The sequence below is a fragment of the Oreochromis niloticus genome, linkage group LG2 (assembly GCF_001858045.2).
Source record: "Oreochromis niloticus isolate F11D_XX linkage group LG2, O_niloticus_UMD_NMBU, whole genome shotgun sequence".
In the NCBI taxonomy this organism is placed as follows: Eukaryota; Metazoa; Chordata; class Actinopteri; order Cichliformes; family Cichlidae; genus Oreochromis; species Oreochromis niloticus.
Genome location: NC_031966.2, coordinates 28,563,476 through 28,587,904, shown reverse-complemented (window position 1 = coordinate 28,587,904; position 24,429 = coordinate 28,563,476). Strand labels below are relative to the sequence as shown.

The window sequence follows — 24,429 nt, the reverse complement described above, 5'->3', positions numbered from 1 at the left end:
AGCTGTTAACCGGGGACGTGGCATTGAGGAGAATCAGGTCCCAGCGCACACGCTCTCATCCTGGTGCTTTCGCATCATCACGGTGACAGTGCTTGCGAGCCGAGGACTGAAAGCGAGGGGGGGAGGAGGGTGGCTCAAACGTTAATGTTTCATTCATCAGACCTCCACACCCTGCCTCGGCTGCAGTATGAAAACATAACTGTAATGAAAATTCTATTGATCGGAGTCGCTTCCTTTTAGACAAATTGCACTGTTTTCTCAGCCTTTCAGTGTTTGGAAGGCAAATGTAAAGAGCAAAGATGAAAGCCCTCCAGACATCATAGTCAATGCTCCATCATGACAGGCGGACCCCTGTCTCAACTTAAGCTACAGACAAAACCCTTCTGCAAAGCAGAAAACACATTTTTCCTAAGACATTTACCAACACTGATCAAAAGCTGCTGAATTGCTGTATTTTCTGACATGTCTAGATGCTAAGGTTTCTAATTTTACCACATAATCAATTTAATACACAAAGACATTACAGTAAATTTCCCGGCCTCGTAACGCCGCCGTTTAATTAAAAGGGGAATTCTAGTCATGTCAGATATTTTGGCAGCTGTGTATTTGCTGCAAAGCTGTGACAGTGTAGACTGTTCAAGCTAACAGCCACTGCCACCCAGAATTAGGAGCCCTTCACTTCCACCTCCCCAAATACACCTAGATAATTCTGGAGGCAGGGCAGGCTTTGTGGTTTGAGTGAGATCATCCCAAGCTTTGATTTACCACCGCCCCTGCAGAAACGTCCTTGATCAGGCTGCAGCTACAGGGGAGCTGCTCCTGGCTGCCCCTGTGTGCTCACCCCCTTTGCTGCAATGCAAACATGCACGTCTCAGAGGAAAAAGCAAAAAAAGAGAAAAAGAGCTCATTTCAAAGCTATGCTGCTCGTGTTAGTGCACTGGTTAGTTAGTCTCCCTGTGTCTAGTCTCAGAGGATTCCAAAGCATCAAGATGGAAATTTATTTATTTATTTTTTTAGAGATTTCTGACTTCATCGCCCCTGCCAGCCGTCATTAGGGAATGAAAAGACAAAGAAAACTATTTTTGAAATACTGTACATGGTCTCAGAGGAGGCGCTTGCAAAGCTAACGTGCATGAGGAAACAAGACAGACAGAGCGTGGATAACCATCTTACCCATGTGAAGTCCTCCTGCATTTCTAAATTAAAGATAGGGAGATAGTGTTGCTGTAATCTCTGTTTGGGATCTCCGTTCTCTGGTGAAGCAAACGGACTTAAAGGAAATAGATCAGGCCAGCATCTCTGGGGTCAAGGGTTTATTTAATGAAGTCATATCAGCGATGCCTACACCTTTCTGTTATCTTTAGCTGGCATTTATATCAATGGGGCAGTTGTGAAGTTCAAGTAAATAACCATCGTATTGTTACAGAAGTCACTTCGGTTTTTTCCTCTCCCCAAAACGATGAAGATCAATGATGTAGATTATAGGAACATTATCATCTTGAAATAAAATCGAATGTGTGTCATAATTTTCAAGCATCGCTTCCTATTGTTTCTATAAACAGTCAGAGCCAAGCTTTTAAACAGGGCTTCTTAAATCTCAAATCTCAATTCTCACATTGAGGAAATTATTACACTTTAACTGAGGTTCGGTTGCTATTAAAAAACCCACAAACTATGCCAACTGGGGTGAAACTTTAAACTCAGAAACCTCAATTTCTACCGCTGTGCCACCAACTGTTCATGGTGAATAACAAACTGTGTGGGTGGGGACTGTGCGAACAGTTCTGTTTCTATAAACATATCATGAACATGACTTTCAACTGACAGACACAGAGATTTACAACTGGGTTGTTTTTTTGTTTGTTTTTTTAAAAAAGTATTTTAGGAGGCATTTGAATCTTTATGAAAAGCCAGACTGAAGGGAGAGCCACGAAACAGCAAATCCAGTGAAGACACGTGCTAAAAATAAAAAAACCTTATAGTAACACACACTACTTCGCATCTGTGTGTCATAGAAAAGCATACACTGCAGATTCTCCAGTGTTTGCATTTCTCTCTATGGCTGTGGATAAGTGGGGCATTCACGGTAACTAGGAGCAATAAAGCCATCAGTAAAAATGAAAGAATAAGCCCTAATTTGAGGATAAACTGACACAGGAGCTTTGACAGCAATAACCCGACATGCAGGGGAATTAACCAGGGTATTACTGCTAAACCTGTGGGACTTTGCAGCTTTTGCAGGGGAAACTTAGACATAAAGACCAGTACATGCTGTGACCTTCCCTTTAGGAGGGAAAAAGAGGCCGAATCTTGAAGCTGGAAATATCCAAAGTGCTTTCTTTTTGGATGCAATATCATTAAATTCTATCAGAACAATTAGTAGCTCCAGCCCCGGAAAGAGAACTAGCAAATATCTTGACATTTATGTGTGTGGGAGTGTGTGTTTGTGTGTTGCGAGGGGGGTGGGCTTGCATTTCCAGGCTCATGTTTTGACTCCAAGTGTCATGGAGACAGAGATTTACTGTGACAACGCTGATGCCAAGTGTTGTACTCCTGCAATGCTTTGCAGAAACATGGCACATATAGCATTCTGACTTTGCACACAATATTCCCCGGGACTTGAATTATAAATGCAGGGAAAAAAATAACCTTGGTGCTCCAAATAAGAGAGGAAATGAGGAAAAGATCATTTTTTTCAAAAAAAGGGGAGCTAAACCAGAGAACACATTATGTTTCATGAGTCAGCCTCGGACAAAAACGGTGACACAGGCAATAAAAGGATGAGTTTAAGAATATCCTGGAGAGACTGATGGCTAAAACAGCACATTAACGTCAGTCGCTTTCTCTTGTTAGTTTGGGGCTACGTGTGATTTTAAACTATTATGAATTCTGGCCTTGTTATTCAATCCAACTAACTTCAGCTACTAAAGGCAGGGCAAAGATAAGGAACGGCATGTTTAGATTTAGTTTAAGGATTTGTGATTCCCAGCTACAGCGGTACTCTTTGGACTATCACCATCTCAGAGTGTTTCGAAAAATACGCCATTTACTTTGCCTCCTAGTGACTCTTTTACGGCAACCAAACTTTTATGAAGATCATGTCAATGCACTCCTGCTGTTTGCCTCATATTTTACTGTTGGCAGCAGTACAAAAAAAAATGCCATTTTAGATTGATTACTGGAAGGATAATGCAAATTTGCATATAATAAAAATTAATTCAGAAGCAAGCCATTACCAGGAAAAATATTCAGCTCCGTCAATTGAATTTATTTATTTCCGTAGCCACAGGAAAATTACAAATTATTCTTCATAACATTTCATTTTGTTGTTATTCTGCATTTGGTTATGTTTTGTTAACACCCTCACCTTTTGAATTTAACTTCATGAATAAAACATCACAGAAAAAAGGGGGAAGCGTAACACTAACATTTGATTACTCCCGTATCATTACTTAATTTTAACAGTTTCAGCAGCCTAACATGCTTTAAAAAACTACAGTTGCACGTATGGGAATGCATCTGTGTGTTTATCGAACACCTTGGTGAGAATAAATGTTATTGCTCTGCTATTCATTCACCACTTTTGTCCCCCTGCTATTGTTAAAGGACTGGACAGCTTAGCTTCAAGCACATCACCCCATAATTGTTCCTCGGTTCATATCTGTCATGACACTTCTATAGGTCTGCAGCCACTGTCACAAACCACAGCCCGCAGCCCCTAATGGGGTCGCTCTATTCTCCCCCCCTCCCGCCTCTGTATCTCATACAACCAGCCTTTGTTCCTCATAGCACCGCAGCACAATCTGGAGATGCCATTAGTGGGGAGGAAGACAGTGATGTTTAGTGACAGCCAACGACTCCTCTGGTCAAGAAAAGCGCCCTGGAGTCATCAGAGTGTCACACACACCCATCCACTCTGACTGAACCCAGCCTCGGTTCCTCAGAGTTCACCTTTGTTCTAGCTATCTGAAAAGCAGAAAGCTAATTGCGTGACAGAGGTCGGGGTGGGCATCGCCCACGACAGCCTGAATTGTGCCACCGTGTAACACCGCCAGCTCTTCTTGTCAAACACATTGTAGAAGAATCAGAAAAAAATAAATTTAAAAAAACTTAAACGAGAGGGGGAGGCACTCATTTTGCTGCAAGTGGCAGTTTTTGTCTTTATGTGCTGTTCATGACTATTGTCATCACATTTAGGGCTGAGCTCAAAAAAACATGCAGAAATTCTGCAAGCGGCTGGGTAAGATGATAAGAGAAGCTACATGGCCTGTTTGGAGCTGATAGCTCAGACTCAGCATAAATCAAACACCTTCTGGCGATTCAAATAATTTGTACAGTATGCATCATATGTTTGGGGGGTGAGGTGGGGTGGGGGGATTGAAGTATTCAGAGTAAGAAAGTATCATGCCTCAGTGCCCCAAAATGAAATGCTGCAGACTTGTCAAATTACATCTTCCAAGCGAAATGCTTAGGCTGTGATTTGCCAGCATTACTGCACTCTACACAATGCAACTTTTACACTGGAAATTAAGCACGTCTGCAGAGTCCACACATTTATCCCACTACTTTCATCACAAATGTAGCAATAGGCTTTGTTCACGTCACTTATCTGCGGAATGACTGAAGTGTTGTTTGACCCCTCTGTGGTTACTTAACTTCGCCAAAGCAAACAGTAAAGTCAGCTTGCGGTTAATTTGTGGATACTATCATGTGGAGACAAATGCACAAACCACTCTATAGGCAGTTAATGGGTTTACTTGGCTGCTTCATACTTGTGGGACTCGAGGCCCTACTGTTTGCTTTAGGCGCTGGCAATTTCCAACAGGCTGTGGAGGCGCTCTGCATCAATGCTGGCTTAACACAAAATGGCAGCCTGTTACAGAGGATGGGCACAGATAATGCTTTAGTTTATGTTTGAGGGAGGAGGGAAAAAAAGTTGACCCATGAATCTTTACCAAACTGTGCTACTTAGCTCAGCGCTGGGAATGTGTTTGACTCGTATTTGAAGTCTGAGCTGCGGTTTTATATAGATAAAGCTGACACAGAAGAAGACAAAAATTGTATTTCCAAATGAGCCTGTCAGCTTCTTCAGGATCCTGTAATGAGTGAGAAGACTAAGCTATGCCGCTGATTAATAAAATGAAATCTGAAAGGTAAGAAAAGCTCGATAAAAAGGCAAAGCTGAAGGCTGCTGAGGCAAGAGAAAAGCGTCTTTGTGAGATCTTAGAAATGTTATCCAAGTACGGAGGTCCTTTTTTAAACACGGGACTGGTTTGTTTCACAATTTCATCTTGATCCTTTGAACACGAGTGGGACAAATCCTTTCTTACAAATGTGGACGGGGAGGACTTCAAGACTTCCGTAGCAGAGTGCACAAAGATAAAATACTTTTTTTTTTTGGTTGAGTAGCAAATGATCTTCTTAAAATGATTACTCTGCTCTTCCGTGTAAAAGCTTGGGATTTCACAGTAACAATTCTGCAGGAAAATAACTGAAAAATATGTATCTAAGGGAAAAAGTTTAACAATGACACTTTCAGCACCAATCTGACTCAGCCAGAAAAGTTAGAGGAAATATCAACAAAGTCATACTGAGTGCAAGGCCAAAAAAAAGTGAAATTAAGGCAAACTGCATTTGGCTTTTCGACAATTTAGCCTGAGACCAATCTGTCTCAGTCATCAGTAGGGTCATTGAAAAAATAAATAAATTAAATAATTAATTTTAAATTGTATTGACGGCAGGTCTGCCGCACATTACAGGGATGATTCAAGGATGAGGTCTAAAGTCTCCAGGATCCTTTTTCTTTAATAACAAGCATGACGTGATGACACATTGCACCTCTCGCTGTTTTGCTGTGCATGTAGAGAGTGAAAAAAAAGAAAAAAGGTATATCCGCTCAACAAAGGGGAGGTGGCGAAGGCTTATAAATAACAGGTTAGAGGAAAACCTTTTTCTGCTCACTTCCCTCCCCTTGATCTCTTTCTCCTTACATTGCAATCTATTCATTTCCTCCTGCTTGTCTTATAAGACAGTAATGGTGATACAGAAGTGTAATAAGACCTTTAGAAAAATACTTCCCAGTGTCCGGAGACCCCTAAACCCTCCAGAGGGAGACTATTCATAGAGGATTATTGGGCCTTTATTAAGTTGTCATGTCAGGTAAAGATTAAGCGGACCTGGTCCTGAACCACTCCCTTTGCAGTGCCAGAGAACATTGACTCAGTGGAGCCCCCTGGTGCCACAAGACCCCTGTACGAAAAGACTCTGAGGGAGTTCATCTAAAGGTCCCGTTGGAAGCCCTGAAACTAAAAGCAATCTATGAAGACTGCAGCTCTCAGTCTGGAAGGTTTATAACTACAACATTGGGAATTTTTTGAAGTCTAAGAAATTGTCCGTGAAATTCTGTGAAACACTTCAGTACAGATGAAGGACTTCTGTGTTACTCACTTGTTGTGGCTTCTAACAATACAGAGTAGGGCCGGTGTTTTCCTTGCTGACACAAAGGAAGACTTTTGAAATTGAAACTCTGAAATTCAACCTCCAAACTGTCTGTGAGTTATAAAACGTCCTTACTCTAGATTTTTAAATGAAAATATGGAGTCTTGTGTACAATGCAGGCACATGGTTATTCCTGACAAGATCGGGAGCCTGGATTTCATAGATTTCACTCCATATTGGCACAATCAAAATAGCTACAGGAAACAGATCATCACTCAGCATTACATTACTTCACTTATGATTATTTTTACATTTCGCAGACATTTTTATTCACAAGTGACTTGAAATACTGTACAGCAGGGCTGCACAATGAAATGAACTTTAAGGGATATTTAAAATACATCCTCCATCAATTAAAATGCAAAGCAGAAGCAAATCAAGTGCTCTAAAATCAGTGCCTGACCACATGCCTACATGTGCCTGTCACAGCTGTTCCCTGCACTATGCTGCTTAAAGTTTCCTGGACTAGTCTGGACAAGTAACACTATGTTAAAAGACAGCTATACAACAAAAATCAAACGTCTGACTCAAGCAGAAGGTGAAAAGCTTGTCCCTCGAAGCAGATCAGCATCTGCTGTTTGGAAAGACTTTGGAATTAGCACAAGGGATGTCTTGATGCATTCTCAATCATCCAGGAAAGTAAATCTCCAAAAGTTGATTCTGTTCATCTCGACGTAGCGTTTTGTGGGAGAAACGTTTCGTCACTCATCCAAGTGACTTCTTCAGTCTCAGCTGACTGCAGGTTTGCCCAATCTTATAAACAGTACATTTGCATAATGACTGAAACCAGCCCACTGAAGGAACAATGGGCTGGGAGGTCAGTTCCTTAATCTTAATTATGCAAATTCTCATGACCATTGATCAACAACCACTGACCAAAACCCACTGATCAATGGCCATGAGGTTTTCAGTCATTATGCAAATGTACTGTTTATAAGATTGGGGAAACCTGCAGTCAGCTGAGACTGAAGAAGTCACTTGGATGAGTGACGAAACGTTTCTCCCACAAAACGCTACGTCCAGATGAACAGAATCAACTTTTGGAGATAGCACAAGGGATGTTAATCAAGAATAAAATGATATGCAAAGAGCTGCACCACAAAGCAACACAACTAAGTTATTAAACCACCGGAAAACCTCTCCACAAACTGCAGTATGATGAATGCATGAAGGCCACAAAACACACAAACAAGCAAAAACAATGTAAATCCATCCAGCGTCAATTCAGACATCCATAAAAGCATGTCACCGTTTCCACCTGAAATCAGTCCACTACTCCCAGTGAGTAATAAATGTTTCAGGAAAATGGTCAACGTGCGGGACAAAAAGCTTTGTTATCCCCTCATGCTGTTATTTTTTTCGAAAGTGGCAATATCAGTGCTGTATGCAAAACGCTGTAGGGGACATGTAGAGGGACCTCACAGCTGTCAAGCACGCCGTTTCAAGTTTTATTCATATCCATCGTGCAGGTGAAATGAATGAAGTGAAGGACTTTCTATTATTTGCCTGCAAAGATTAATTTCTAAAGACTGATTAACAGGAATGTAGAGCAATGTAAAGGTAAATGTAGCGCCCCGTTGATTTAATTTTTTGTTCGTTCTTTTAAAAGAGACACACCAAATTTATTATTAACAGTAATTATTTAATTGTGATTAATTTTAGGTGAATTAGGAGGACCTATTTTGCGCACAGATGTGAAAGCAGTGTTCTGTTAATGTGACAGCAAAAAACACATTTTTTGTTACTTAAATCAAGAAATAACTGACAAATAATTGTGACCTCGATATCTAGGTAACACCATTAACTGCTAGTAACGCTGAAGAACCTTGGAGTCTTTGACCAGGGTGTGTCCTTCAATGTGCATCATAAACAAATATGTAGGACTGCTTTCTTGGATTTGCACAATATCTCTAAAATTAGAAACATCACGTCTCAGAGTGATGCTGAAAAACTAGTTCATGCATTTTTTACTTCTAACCTCAACTACTGTGATTCATTATTATGAGGTCATTCTAAAATATCCTTGAAAAGCCTTCAGTTTATCCAGAATGCTGCAGTGAGAAAACTGACAGGGACAGGAAAGAGAGAGTATATTTGTCCCATATTAGCTTCTCTTTATTGCTTCCAAAATCAAATTTAAAATTCGTCTCTTCTTCAGTATTCTTCAATAATTAATTTATCTTCAATAATCCCCCATCTTATTTTAAAGACCTCAAAGTACCATATCAACTTTGCTCTTGGACTGCAGGCTTATTTGAGGTTCCTAGAGTGTTTAAAAGCCTTCAGCTTTCGGGCCCCTCCGGAGGTTTCTTCCTGTTAAAAGGGAGTTTTTCCTTCCTGCTGTTGCCAAGTGCTTGTTCAAAGTGCACAGGGTCTGATTATTGTGGTTTTCTCTGTATTATTGTAGGATCTTTATCTTACAATAAAATGTGCCTTGAGGTGGCTGCTGGTGTGATGTGGTGCTATATAAATAAAACTGAGTTGAGTATTAATGAAAATAATTCTTATTGTAATTTTGGGCATAATTGTGCAGCCCTACTGTACGGCACTTTAAACACGTATAAGACATTTGGCAACATTTTGTGACCAATTCCTGTGTGTTTACATGCCTGAGCAAGCCAGAAAAAGGTGGAAATTTAGGCCCCTTCTCAAAAAAAACAAAACAAAACAAAAAAAAAAACAGTTCTGAAGCACAGTGATTTATGTTCCCAACTGACTTGTCATCTCCAATTAGATTGTCAAATCTTGGATAACTAAGATGAATAAGACTCTAAAGTGTCTTCTGCTTATGAGTGATGAGATGTTCTGAATTAGGAGGGAAAATTTGCTACTGTGGCACATAAATAAAGGCTGGATGAAGTCATTAGAGAAGCTGTTAACAACATCGTACAAGCCGAGCTTGATCAGAGGCCAGGATACATTCAATCAACCCATAAAATTGGACACCAACTCACATTCATTAAATGACAGCCCCATACAACAAATAACTTTGTATATCCTTGTTTATTGGTCACCAGATGTCTTCCCGCCTCAACTCCATGTAGGCAAATTAATTAAATGAGCAAACTGAACCGAGCTTTGTTGTTTTGACTAAATGTGTTGAACAGTGCCAGCAGTGCCCAAAAGAAGCAACGGCAAAATTACAATCAATAATCTGTAAAAGCACTTTCAAGTCCATAAAAAGCATACTAGAAAATACACATTATTCAGTGTCCAATTAAGCTAAAGTAGCATCTGTTAGGCTGGAGTGGAGGCTGTATGGTGAGATCATGCTGTCTTTGACAAAGGAGGCTGGAGAACCCAATTTCAATAAATCTGCCCACATGAAAATGTAATGCTTATATCAACATATACAGTAGTTCCCAAACTGACAGCAACAGTTGGACTTAACTGGCAACCTGTGAGCCAAACAAAGGTACATAAACCTACTGAACAAACGCTTCTATCACCACATATTGAATCTGTATGGCAAAATTTACAGCCTTACATTTTGAAACTCCTTCCACTGCAGAAGGCAGCCGCATTAATAGGCAAGGATTACAATCCCCACCCAAACAAAGAAACTAAACAATACCCGTTTAGTTTAGTTTATTGCACTTTTGCAACTTCTCTCAAACATCCTACTGATGCCTCTATTAGCAACATAATGAGCCCTCAATAGGTGTGCCACTGAAGTGTGTTTGCGTTTGGGGAGGGGTGAGGTGAGGTGCAAAGACAGCTTTGGGTGGGAGCAAAGAATGATAATGGATGGGAGGATAGGTGTGAGTGAACAGCCCTGTGCTGTTTTTCTTTTCGTTGCCTGTCTAATTGAAAGAGCATGTGCTTCACATTGTGTTTGTGATTGTTCGATTTGTGTCCATTCTTTTACCAGCATCCACATATTGAGCTGGTTTCGTGTTTTGTTTTGTTTCATCCCAGAAAATGTTATATCGCTACATGGGCAACATCATATATTTGCAGGTAGCCACTGGGAATCTGGGCATACCAGTAATTCTCAGAGCAGTGTTTAATTTCGAGACCTTTTTTTTTTTTTTTTTTAATTTAGCACTTGTTTCCTTAGGCTTGATCAAACATTTACCAGTGTCAGTTTTTAAAATGGATTGTAGTTAGATGTTCTTTCCAAGAGATATTGGATCTAATTGCCTGCCAACTCGTAGCTGAGAAAATCCAATACGGGCACGTAATGATTAAGTAAATAGTGCTTACAGTAGCCCAATAATTGAGCAAATGTAGCCAACCAAACGCCATAAGGAGACGAGAACTTCACATGATTACAAGGGTTTGTACCGTGTAAGCTTTTAATATAAAAAGCTGCATTACACGGGACTCCACTGAACAGAAAAACCATTGTCTGATCATCCATTAATCTCTTATTTTAATGGGACCAGTAGGTGATGACCACAGAGTGCTCCAACTCAAAATTCAAATTCATTACAAGATACTGAATTGATGAAGTGACCCAATATTCTTAAAATATAGTTGTTGCATGATTTTCTCAGTCCGACATGTTTTACCATAAGACCATGCAGCACTGAATCGATGTCAGGCCTACCCTAAATGATTACTTTACATTATAAGAGCCTACTTGACTAACACTACTAAACCTTCAGCATCCACTCTGCCTGACACACAAGACTGGAAAACAGTAGGCAATGCCAGAGGAGAGCTGCTCTGTATTCAGTTTTTGAAATTCAAGTGTCAGTGACAAGAAACTCCAGGTGCGAAAAAAAAAACAAAAACCACACTTTGATTCGACGTGAATGCCTTGTCAGCGGACATTTTAATCCACAGAAGCCGTAATCAAGTGCAATACGTGTTGTAAAAAGGAAGCATCTAGCCTCAGTGGAAGCTGTGTTGTTATGATTAATTCTATTGGAGTGAGGAGTTGAATGTGTTTTCCGTGAGCCTAGCGTTCCTGATGGCCTTGCCAAGAAAATCTGCTGCTTAGCTTTAAGCTTTGAATCTGTAATGTTCAGACCTCATTTCACATCGGGAAATGGTTTGTTTGGAAAAAAAATAAAAAAAATAAAAAATAGGGGGGCCTACATAGATCAGAGAGGCTGTTCGCTCGCTGCTACGCTTTTAGGGTGGATAATAAATGGTTCATGTTTTGTGGGGCTCAACTTGCAAAGAGTAACATCAGAATGATTTTTCAGGTACAAGTGTAAGGGGGAAGGCAACAAAAATGAGGGGCTCTGACCTTATCCTTGTGTTTGTTTCTTTACGTTTCTATAAGCAATGTAAGAACCCCCAGAAAATGACACAAGTGACATTTGTAATGTCATATCAATGCTGAATTATTAACAAGCTTACTGCTAAGTCTAGTAAGGCGTAACCTTACTACACAACATGCTGTCTGGGCCTGAATGTGTGCCCAAAGTCAGCGCACTGTTGACTCAGTTGAATTGCTTGCCTGAGGCATTGGTGCCTGGACACATACATATAATTAGGAAAGGTCACTGTGCCTCCTGTCTTGTCAACAAAATCACTTCAAGATGACAAATTCTGGCTCAGGCTGAGCCAGACCTCCCTCAGATACCCTTGTCAATCAAGCGCCAGCAGGGCTGTCTGGGTAGCCTTAGGTGATTTCTAATTATGTCTTTTACATGCCATGCTAAATGGGGGAAAGCATAACAATGAGCCATACATTTGGCTGTAGGTGTGAAGTGAGCTTAAAGCGTTATCTTGTATAATTAAGAGGAAGCTGCTGAAAATTCACAAATAGCAATGGAACAGACATGAAAAAAAATACACATAATTTCCTATGGAATTTTAAAAAAACATCTTATAGTTTATTTGTTTTTTCAATAATAATTTAAGTGAAAAGGGCAGCTTTTAACACAAGACATTAAAGAGCAAATGTAGCATGTGTGAAACCTCAGATGCCATAATAAGCCAGAGCTTATTAAAATAAATATCAGAAAGATTTTTGGCTGCCTTACACGCACATAGTGTTTTTTTAATCTCTCCTGTTCAGGCCGGGGGACTGTGAGAACTATTCCAAAAGCTTCAGTTTGGGTTTTTATACACTTTATGGTGAATTTTAAAAACTGCTTTTAAGTTATTTCCTCTTGTAGAAACCAGCCTAGTTTTAGTTTCTGCTTCTTGACTATACAAGATTCTCGCATCTTGGGATCTCACCACATCCAATACTTGTGATACCCTTTTGATACCAAAATTCTGAAAACAATGAAGTATTATAGTTTATCCTTACATACTGAAGAATCCCCACAAGCACAGCAAATGAAATATGGCAACTGGTGCTTACCTCCATGATAACTCCGCCCCAATTCATTCATAAATAAGGTTGTAAGGGTTGGGTATTGAAGCAGTTTGCAGTTATCACAACTTGGCGAGTGACCAAGGGGTGATGACTAATTTTCCAAAAGACAATATGTAAAAAATGCTATCAAGCTTTGCAGAACAAGGAAAGAAATGCTTCTAAATTAGCAAAGCAACTAAAAGATCGACATTGAGATCTGTTTGAAGAAGTTTACTAAGTTTCAATTTAACATGCAAAACATCAAATTATTGTCCTTGTCTAACATTAATACACATTACCATTTTTTTTAAGACACAGCTACACTGTGCAATAGCAGGGGTTAAATAAATGCTTAAGCTAAAGTACTGTAGCTAACCTTATACTAAGTAGAAATATTAGCATAAGGTTAGCAGGCTACTCGGCAACAACCGTAACATTTCACCTGCCAATATAATGTTTTAATATTTTAAATAAACAGTCTGCTACCACCATGTCAATGATTTAAGGCAACTTTTCGATAAAATAGTTCGTGCTTAAATCAGTATTTAGTTTTGGTAACAATGGGGTATTGAGAATTGTGTAAGTCTACTTACACTGTACATGCAGAATTTGCTGATGTTGAATATGTTCTTCCCTCCATGCAGTATCTGACAGCCACACAACACAAACGCAGAAAATGTACATTTCTGTCGTTAATGTTGTTCTCATCAATTACTGCTCCTTTGTTCTTCAAACGTACCTTTGGTAACTGTGGCCAAAGATCTCCATTTCAACTCCATCTGTTCGCAGAACATGTTTCTAAAGCAACGCTGGCTTATCCATATGTTACTTTGTATACTTAACATTCTGCCTTTAGTCATAAGGTTGTAAGTATGCTTTTCCATAGGAGCCTTTTCTGCTTGTGCTAGACTGCCTTTCAGCAAAAAAAAGAACAGCCCTATTGGCATTTGTGCAAGCAGTTACATTTTTTAAAAATCTGGCCTCTAGCAGTAATGTGAATAAATGTATAGGAATTCCTCACCGTGATTACATAGAAAATTGAGCTATTTAATATGTGAAAACATTTTTTAAAGAAAGAAAAAAAGAAAAGAAAAAAGAGAGCCATTTTAACCCCAACCAGATATTTTTTTCTGGGCCTTAACAAGGCACCTTGGAAATGCAAACAATGTCATTGCTCAGATTAAACAGTGCAGCTTAATTTATACTAGTGCTGAAATGAACTTGCTTATGCTGAGATTTCTGTTCTTTTTAGCAGAGAATAGTGTTAAGTTTTAGCTACAAATAAAGGCCACCATTACTATACTCCTATGGCAATGAATTAATCACTTCAAGCCAATGTTCATGTTCAGAGCTGATATTCAAATCTTAATTAAAGCTGTGTTCTAGTTGCTGTGTAGTGTAAAGAGCAATAGGGCATGGGAAACATGCCAAAACATGGACCTTTGCCTTCTGACAACACACCATCTTCAAGTTCTCCTAACTAAGAAAAAAACAAAACAAAAACACAAAACTCAGTTTTTCATAATCTTTTGAGTCAATTAATTTTAAAACCAGCTAAACCAAAGTAAAATTGGTACATTTTAATTAAACTTAAGACAAAGTTACTTTGGAAAGCAAGTAGTAAATGAACTACTTAAATTATGCTAACACAACATCTTATATTTACTGTACTGTACTGCACTGTATTGTACATTTTTATAATGCAACTGCACAAGGCACAAACACTCTTTAACATATTTCAGTAACACTTACATGGGTCATGCCAGATTGTATGAAAAACTGACAAATATTATAATATGGTTGGAGGCATGAGTCTTTCCTGCAAATGTTCAGTTTTACTTGAAAGTTTTTTTATAGATACTTTTTTGGGCCAAATAACACTTTTTTCCCGTCTAAACCTTCAGCTTTAGTAGCTTTTAGGTGCACAGCATTTGCTTGGAGGAACCGGTCATTGTTCAATGTTACAATCAGCTATTATTTCTAATGAGTCCTGCTGAGTCAATTAAAGCCTTTAAGACTTAAAGGGCTTAATGAAATTCTGTGACTTCACAGGTACAAGGCTACCCAAACCCAATTATTATTTTTTTAGTTCATTAAATAAAAACAGCAACATTTGAAGAAGTGCAAAGTGCTAATTTTTTATTACACTGTTGCAGCACAGACTTCCTTTAGTTCCGTTCAAAACAAACCAAAAAAAACCCAACAACAAACACCAAAACATGTAATTTCGAACTCGGTGAAGTGTTGATACTAACACCTGGGTTGCCACAAACGTGCATACGACTGTACCTGCCACACAGACAAGAGAATTTGAAAAAAATGAAACATTTACACAACAAATTTGATCAAATCTGGTCAAATCTTTTCAATGTGTGACCACATCAAATGACCTTCACACTGCTTTAAGCTTCCTTTCCTACTGCAAGCTTTACACTCTTTCCATCCAGTCAACTGTGTGATGAAGTGGAAGTGGCTTTCACATCGCTCCCTGGTGGCCTTAGTAAGAAACTATTAATCTACAGCTCTCCATATTGCATTCAGATCTGCTTTCCCCAGCCACCACCTGGCCTGAAGTAAAGGCCAAGAGAGGACCCAGAGGACTGGACAAGCTCTTATTATGAGCTGCACCAAGACACCTCTGGGTTTCTACGCACTTCCTCTGACAGTGACTGATGGCCAATTAACCATTTGGAGAAGAGTATTGATCACCCGGAGAACAGGAAAGACCTGAAAACGTCTCCTAACACACTGCTATTCTCACTGTGCAGTGTTAGCAACCAGACAGTACATCATGTATACTAAAAACAAATACAGGAAAGCCTTATCACACAAGATTGCATCTCAAGGCCAATCCCCAAACAGAGTGTTTTCAGATGGGTTTTTCCACATGTATCACTCACACCCGCCCACACCGACTCTGAGACGTCACGTTGGTACCCCTACATTTATTTTCCCGCTAATAGTAATGAAGTGTCTTCTCCTCAGACAGCTGTTTAAAAATCACACAAATCTGTTGTTGTTCTCCGATTATTAATGGTATCCGTGATGATCAAGCCTCCTAGTGTTACTATAAATACATAAAAACAATTTGATTTCCTCACGCTGAGGCTACATGAAAACCATTTTTCTGAATTTTACAATTACTGTAAATTCCTGCTGTAAATCAGGCCGGCGAAGATTGTCCTACAGCTCTGCTCAGAGCTGCTCTGTGCTGCTGACTGGGACACAGCTGCTTCTGACGATGCCTAAACGGGGGTCAGTCAAATCAGTGTGGATTGAAGCGCCACAGCGGTACTCATGTTCTACTCACATTTAATTTTTCTTACTGTGGATTCGCAGTAAGGGTGCACCGCTCTGGATGGCCCCATCTGTTGTCTGGTTAAATAAAAGTCACCAAAGTCATGGTCAAGAAACTCTGGAGACTCCAACTACAGAATACACTGGCAGCACTAGTAATGTCGTACTGTGAATAATTTCTGGGATATTAATATTCACGGGTCTTCACATTTTTATTTTATTTTTTATAAACAGCAAAAGAACAGATGAGCATCAAAGGTTGAAGCTCTGCTTTACATCTCCTTCCTCCTCATGATGCAGGAAGTGAGAGACAAAAGCTCCAGGGAAAATAACATTTGATTAGAACGTCCAGGGAAAGACCCGGGACTCAACTTAACAACCTCTTAACCTCTTCCACCAGCACAGCACCAGCTGCACTCATTTCCTCATTTCCACCAAGCTCGGAGGCAGCGCACAAACGTTGACACTGGCAAAACACCACAAAACTGATGGGTCAAAGTTAGAATCACTGATGTTAAAGGATATGGGAGTGGAAACCACAGGAAATTAACCGATGACTGGCAGATGTAGCCCACAGATTTCGACCACCGTGATTTTCTTCCCACGGAAATTACCACAAATTCTCCTAGCAATAAAACATAACAATGGGTTATCAAATCTGCCAAAATGTTGGCTGGTTCTTAATAAAGAGGCAATTTCTGCCCCCATAGGCTGCTGTTACAGGACAATTAGCAGAAGGAGAAACAACAGTAGAAACTGAGCGCACTCTACAAACTGCTGATACAGTACACTGTCAGATGCTGTGACCTTCTGTGAATTATTGTACAGGTTTCCATTGAGGACACAGGGTAATCTCATCCCACATCAGAGGTGAAAGGTCAGTTTTATGCTACCTAGATAGAAAACCACAGATAGTAACTATGGCGTGCTAAATTTCAAGGGGGGAAAAAGCCCAACTTCAACCCCTAAGTGCTCTCACATAGACCTGAATCATAGAAATGGGGTAACTGAAACAAAAGGGCAGAGTTTGACAGAGATGTAGTGCCTTCACTGGGCCTCTGCACAGACTGCAGAAAATAAACCCAAACTCCTCCCCCTCTGTCAGGTTCATCCTCCATGTGTCCTTCCTTTACTCCTCAAGATAGCCATTTGCAAATGATAAGTGTAGGGACACAGCCTGTTGAAAGATAAGGCGCTTGGGAATTTGTCACCAAATGGAGCGTGCTCCTCTGCTGTTCAAAGCTGACCCTTGTTGACGTGCACTGTTTACCTTTTATTCATTTATTTTGAACTATTATCTCAGCCTTCATTAATCACGGAAACTCAAACTGAGAAAATGACTTTTGCGGGACTTGGACAGGAAAGGAATGAACTCATTTCATCCGTTTTCTGCCGTGCAAACAAATGATTAAAAGTGAATAATAACGCAATACATTTGATCAGTTCGTTCTCGGAAACAAGCAATCCAGCTCGCTCCGTCATTTTGATATCATCCAATTCAAATTTTGCGAGCTAAATTCAACGCACGCGCGTGTACTCCTCAGGAGAGAATTCGTTTTAATTCCTTACCGTTCCTTTGGTGTAATTGCCTCCTCGCTTGATATGTTCTGCATCTGTACATCATGCTAATTTACCGTGTATCAGCAGTTGAGAAAATAATTTTAAACAAAAATTTCCCTCCCACCACTGTTCAAGTCTCCCCCCTTTGTCTGTGTCATTTGTATTCATCTCCCACGACTGCAGGGAACGAAAACTCTTTCTGGTTGTAAATTATCGCTTCCCCGTAAAAGACCATATCCCTGCAAATACATGGCGATCATTTGCCATGCATTAGCTACGGGACAAAAACGAAGTGGTTTTAAATTCCTCTGACCAGAAGGCAATTTCCCCCAATAAATTATGTTAATTTCTGCTTTCGCTCTCCTTATCGCATTCTTTAGTGAGTCAATGAGGAGAGACAAAACTGGCTGTGAGAAAGACAACTCCGGGATGATTCACATTAGAATGATGAGAGACATCTGGCAAGAGAATCCCTTACCATACTGTACTAAGAAAAGGGGACTCACATATTGCTGTATTATGCAACAGACTTGTGGTTGTTGTCGTTTAATGGCCATCTCCTTGCATCAGCACAAGGTTTACACCCCGTGGAAATTGCTCTGAGGTGACTGTTCGCACAACTAGGAAGGTGCCTGATACCAAATCCCATGCTCCCTCGCTGAACCAGACAACAATCGCTTGGCAACGTTCTCACTGGGCAGATGAAAAACAAACAAATAATTCTGATTCTTGCTGCATGCAGGAACTAACAGGACATTAATAACAGGCAACAGACCAAAGTTTGAATACAGGGTAAAAAACAGAAGGAACAGGAATTGGACTAATCTGCAGACATCCACCTTAGACACACACACACACACACACACAGCAGAAATGCATGTATGCAAATCCATGTGGAAACACCCTCCCACATACACAAAAACAACACACACGCACCTTGCATACTGAAAACATCGAGTGCTGTGCACACACGGGCACGCACATACACACACAAACTGGCAAATCAGAACGGTTCTTTGTTCCTGAGGCTGAAAGCGTACCTACCCCCTCTGTCCGGCCCGTCAGATCACTCACAACACAGTGAAAGGGAAAGTGCTCAGCTAGCTCAAACTTAGATTGACAGGCCTACCTTTATTACTGAGTGAGTTATGTTTCCCTGCAAAAAAGGACAAGCCGGCTTTGATACTGACGAATGCCGAGTCAGCTCTTTGCCTCGCTACAGAGGACAGCTCGACTGAACTCGGCCGAGTCTGTCCCAGTCCTGATGTCGAAAGAATTGGCTTCCAAATTACCTTCCGATTCATTTCTGGATCTCACTTTAGCCTTAAAAAAAAAAAAAGACAAAAAAGTGGCCACTAAGCTGTGATAGGTGCCTGGAGGGCTGCCTGTACTGACCTGATGTATGACAGAGTGACAAGACTGAAACATGGAGAAGAGCGGTCTGGAAGGAAATGTGATACAGACGAAAGACAGAAGAACGGGGAAGTGAGAAGAAATTTCACAATTAACCCCACATGCATCTCCCTCTATACATAATATATTCTCTTCAGGGGTCATGAGAAAGCTGTGAGCCTTATCCAGAAAGCAGTGAGTGACAGGCAGGGAAACACCCCGGTTAGAGCTCCAGTCCATCACCGAGCGAACAAAGAAACTGCAAACACCTTTGGGAATTCAGAGTCTTGAAAATCGACCTACAACCGCCGGTCTTTGGACTGTGGGAGGAAACCAGGGCACGCACAGGAAACCAAATGAACACGGCAGGAACACGCAACCTCCACACCAAAACAGCTTGCTGCGAGGCAACGGCGCTAAGCCGCTGAACCACCACGCCACCCATATAGAACCCAGGAACCCCATCAAAACACATCACTTCCAACATGAATCACAAACTGACTTGTAAATGCCAGCACACTGCTACTTACTTAGCTTGATATATGGAGGTCCCTCGAGCATGACTGTTTATTTAATCCTAATATATTCATAATTATACCCTAATTAATGCAAGGGAGGAAAAAAAAAAAAAGCCCGCTGAATTCATCATCTCGGTGTCCTGAAGCAGAAGACACAAATACAGCAACTTTAACATGTTTTGCCTTCCGTCCAAAGCAAGGTTAACAGTTTGGAAACAAGCGCGAGGCAAATGGTGTGTGGAAACTCTTGGGTTTTGGATACTCACCAGCAGCTTCCAGCTGTGTGGCACAGTCAGGGTGATATTTAGCATCAGAGGGAATGTTTAAATAAAGTGCTTTAAACAGTCCAAGTGCTGAACTGTGAAATAATGTGTTATGAGCAAGAGTGAAATTGACTGCATTGGCTGAATAACTAATGTGGACGTTAGATGGCTGGTTTGATTGTGCACCATGGTGAATATTAGGGGTCAGTGAACAGCACTCGGTTGAGTTGGATTTGAACAAAAATGAAAGAGGCATTTGCACAGCTGGTTGTGATCATGAGAACATTTTTCCTTTAAAAAAAAAATCAATATTAAAAGAGTATCTTTAGCTCATTTTTAGAAAAGGGATTTTGCTGCTGTGAGAAACTTCCATCCTCGGTGCTTTAGCCCACCTCGCTTGTTGATGATTGTTTTGCACATTTGCATGCAATCGGGGAACGTCTGGCCAAGCCACATCATAAAATCTAACTCATCAGTGCGAGTAGGTCGTCTACCAACTCAGTAAAGCTGTCAGCATACTGCAAATGCAGCAGGAATGACTCCTGGCCGGAGAGAAACGTGGAGTTGAACGATGCTGTCTGCAGCCAGCCGGAGAGGCTGTGACTACACTACGGTGTGCTCGGTCCGCTCTGTCCTCCACACACACGCACACAGCTCGGAGATTTAATAAGACAATCACGAGGGTGGCGTTACTGAAGGTTGTTTATGTGGCAGGAGGAAACGAGCGCGACGTTACCGGGCACTCGCTTTTATTGTCCGCGGGCCCCGTGTCTGCCCCAATCATCTTTTTTATTATAGTTCTGATTTCCCCCTCTCTCAGGCAGGTGTTAGCCCCAAGTTACACGACAGCGGGAATAAAAACGCGTGCCATAAACTTCTCGTTGCTGCTTCGAATTTAAAAAAGAAGAAGAAGAAGAAAGCTGGACGAGGTTATTTGGCGTTTGTCTGTAAGTTTTAACCTTGGTAGTCACGTCTGAACCCCCCCCCCCCGGTAACCTTGAAGGTGTAGGCTAATTGACGAGTACTGGTGCTAGCAAATTAGGGAATAATAACGACCAACAACGTGCGCACCGGAATTTCGACGAAAACACCAGCAAACAACTTGTCACGTGCAAACCGTCCAGGTTCTACAACACACACACAAAAACTGTTTACCAGTAAAATAAATTAAATAAAATATAAATAATAAAAAGCAGAAACAGTTTAATTGCAGCCCAACTCACCACCAGTGCAGGTGAAGCCAGAGAGGACGAGCCAGAGCGCAAGGAGCGTGGCGCTGAGCCTACAGCGGACAAAGGGGCCCAGAAGTAAGGGCATCTTCGTGGGTTTTTTTTCTAACACCTAAGTTTTACAAAAAGGCAGAGAGCAGAGACGAAACACGAGCACACTGGGCTTTTTAAAGGTCCGGAGAGTGTCCTCTGTAGCACTTCACGCCTGTTCTTTTTTTCCCCTCACGCCCAAGTCCTTTCCTCAGCACATATCCTCCTGCCGTAGCGTGGCCATCAGTATCCCGGTCGTGCGTCTTCGTTGCTCAGAACAACGCATCACAGGTGTGGTAAATAAACTGCTGCCTCGCTCTCGCCTCCGCGGGGTTTACTGTAGTCTACTGTATTTCTCCAAAAGCAGCTATCCGTTCACAACTCTCCCTCCGTCTCGGAGCCGAGGAGGAGAGGGTGTTTCTTTGCTTTCTTTCTTCTCACTTTGCAGCCTTCGCGCGAAAGAATACCTTCTCCAAATGCGAAAAGGGAGAGAACTGGCATCGGAGAAAGAACATCTGCTTGCACAGCAATGCTGGAGTGCTTAGAGTCAGGGGAAGGTATAAGCTGCGATGGACGGAGGCGCAAAACCAGGAACGGATTTTGCCTGCACGCTGGGATCGGAGCGCCCTGAGCGCGCCCTACTGCTTTCTCTTAGACAAACATTTACATATCTTATAATACGCAAAACTAACCACACGCTGGAAAAATGCGCATAAAAATGGAAATCATTTCATTCACATCCACGCAATTAGTTTTTTTTTTTCTTCGTTTTTTTTTTTTTCACATCTTCTGTCTTACATGAAAATGATGGATATGACATTCAGCTATGCAGGATAGGAATCACATGAGTGCTTTGCATACAGATTCACACAGATCACATCTGCATGTCGTTGAGGTTCAGTTAAATATGCCTCTGGTTTGTCCGTGTGCGTCTGCGTCTGCATCAGTGATGGACAAACATGGGCGAAGAAGCACGAGGATTAGCACTCCCGTGAGAGTGTACACCTGTCAGCAAACTCACACCAGGATGTGACTTATGTTCCAGGTAGCTTTTCCTCATTTTCTGGGGGTGTCAGTGGAGTGATTATCAGACTCTTCAGCCGTGCCTTTTACAACGCTGCCAAAAATCGACAGCAGATTATTAATACACTTCAGAAGGGGAGGGGGTAGTGATGGAGGTGGTGGTGGGGAGTGTATCTTTGTTTATCCATTTCTCCACTCCCACATACTAGTCAGCAGAATGATAAGTGAAAGCACAAGACTTGGACCACTGTCTTACCAGCTAATTATTGGGCTCATGCAGATGGATGATTTCTTAGATAGAGCTCAGCTATTATGCAAACTCATTAAGACCTTCTCTCTATCCAACATCTCTCGCTAAAGGTCAGAGTCACAGTCGGAATGGCAGAACAAAGCACAGACACATGCACGCACATGCTGAAATAAAAAAAGGCCCTATGGTTCACTATCCACTGCTGACAGGCAGTGTGAATGTGGCGGGCCAGGGAAGGCAGATGTACAGCAGCTGAACGGAAGGGGAATGACTCAGCTTTGGTCACTTGTGAGGTTGTTCGTAATGATCTTTCTCATTCTGCTAATCTGCTCTGAGTCCTATCAGACGCTGCAAGCTGGAGACTGCCTCTTCCAGTCACTGTATATAAATGCACAGTCGGTCATATTATTTTCTTAAAAAGAAGCAGGGCTTGCTACATGTGCTTAAAGGAATTATTAGTGTGTTTTCTTGCTGTGCTGAGCAGCTTGCCAAGTCAAAGCAGGTCATAACCTCTTCCACAGTCTTCTGGATCCAACGTCTTTCTCTTGCTCCCTCGATCAGACTACAATGAGCAATCACAGCTCTGGAGAGTTGACACATTCAGTTGTTCATCGATCTGTGGTGTTGTAATTAATTTTCTCTCCACCACTGGCTTGACTTAGAATATCCCCAGACTCGATGCAGCTTGTTCTCCTGCAGTCGATTGCAAAGCCAAGACAGAGCCATCGTTTCTTTTGTATCACCTCGACTTCTTCAGAGCAGCTACGCGACCGCTTTTGATGGCTTGATAAGAAATAAGGAAACTTGGATGTGATGTGCTGCTGTTTACAGATTAATAAACTGTTGGGCATCCTTCCCTAAAATTGCACAATTACACTCCCAGGATTTGCAACCTATTAAGACGGAATCACCAAGTCAATAAATATTGATCCGAAGAAGGTGTCCAGCATGAAATTAATATTATTTATTGTTTGCAAACAACACAGGAAGTCCCGGGAGGAGGATGCAACGCAGGACCCAGTCTCCCTTTCAGCACCGACTTGTGGAGAGAGAGGGAGGGTGTATCAGCTTCCATCATGACCACAGCTTCACAGCCTGTTGTTTTGTTTATATCAAATTAAACTGCAATGCTACTCTAGAGAGATATAATTGACCACAGTCTCAGATTAAATGACTGTAAAGATCTTAATAAGCCATCAGTGGATTGCATATTACATTGCAAACCACTTATAAGGATGCAGTCCAATGAGAATGAAACTGGGGTTCAGATTTGCATGCCACAGCACTTTAACCATTCATTACCATGCAAAAATGACTGTATGGTGATCGATAGTGTATCACTTTAATTAAATATTATTGATATGGGGTTAGGGAAATTAATTTGGAGCCAAATAAGACCTAGTAGTGTCGGAACAGCATGTAATGCCTTCACATCATAACATCTCAAGTGTTTTTCTTTCTTCTTTTTTAAATATTCACTATAATAAATACATGACCAACTCCCCCGACCTTAATGAAATCACAATGAATGCGGCTATACTTAGGGTTCACATTAAAGACGTTAAAGCGCAGGTTATCTACGAGTTCTCTAAAAGCCATCATCGCCGCTACATTAGGAACACGACTCCTTATTACTGTATCTACTGCAGCTCTCAATACACTAGTAAAAATGTTATGATCTGGATATGCTAGGCATAGCTGTGACTTTGTTTAATTAAATTATTTCACACAAGTGGAGATAAAATAGCCTCCGTGTGATCTCACCACATCTTGTGCAGTTGAGTGAGGAGCAAAACCAAATGAGAGCGAGAAATGGGGAGTTTAAAAAACAGAAGGGAAGAAAGTGAAGGGAAGGGAGAGCGGTGTGGGGGTGGGATGAAGGAGCCCACTGAAGGTCTCTCATTTCAGCAGCACAGACTGCTGATGAAGCTGAACTTCCAATATCCCACCACTTCAGCTCTGATGATTTCTCAATTTTACAGATATGGCCCGAGAATATGATTTGATGAAAATGTAAAATGGGATAACCACCAAATCATATGAAATGGGCCACATTTTATTCCATGACTATAAATCAAACGCAGACACTCCAAAAATTAAAGTTGAT

The 24,429-nt window shown here is 41.1% G+C and overlaps 1 protein-coding gene across 1 annotated transcript in view; it reads right to left on the bottom strand.

Annotated features, from left to right (window-relative positions):
- Positions 1 to 21,653, bottom strand: part of unc5a (unc-5 netrin receptor A) — a 153,061-nt gene extending 131,408 nt beyond the window's left edge. The window contains 1 exon segment of the mRNA XM_025897508.1: positions 21,014 to 21,653. Within this exon segment, the coding sequence (XP_025753293.1) occupies positions 21,014 to 21,107 (94 nt within the window). The 5' untranslated portion in view covers positions 21,108 to 21,653.
- Between the last annotated feature and the right edge of the window lie 2,776 nt (positions 21,654 to 24,429).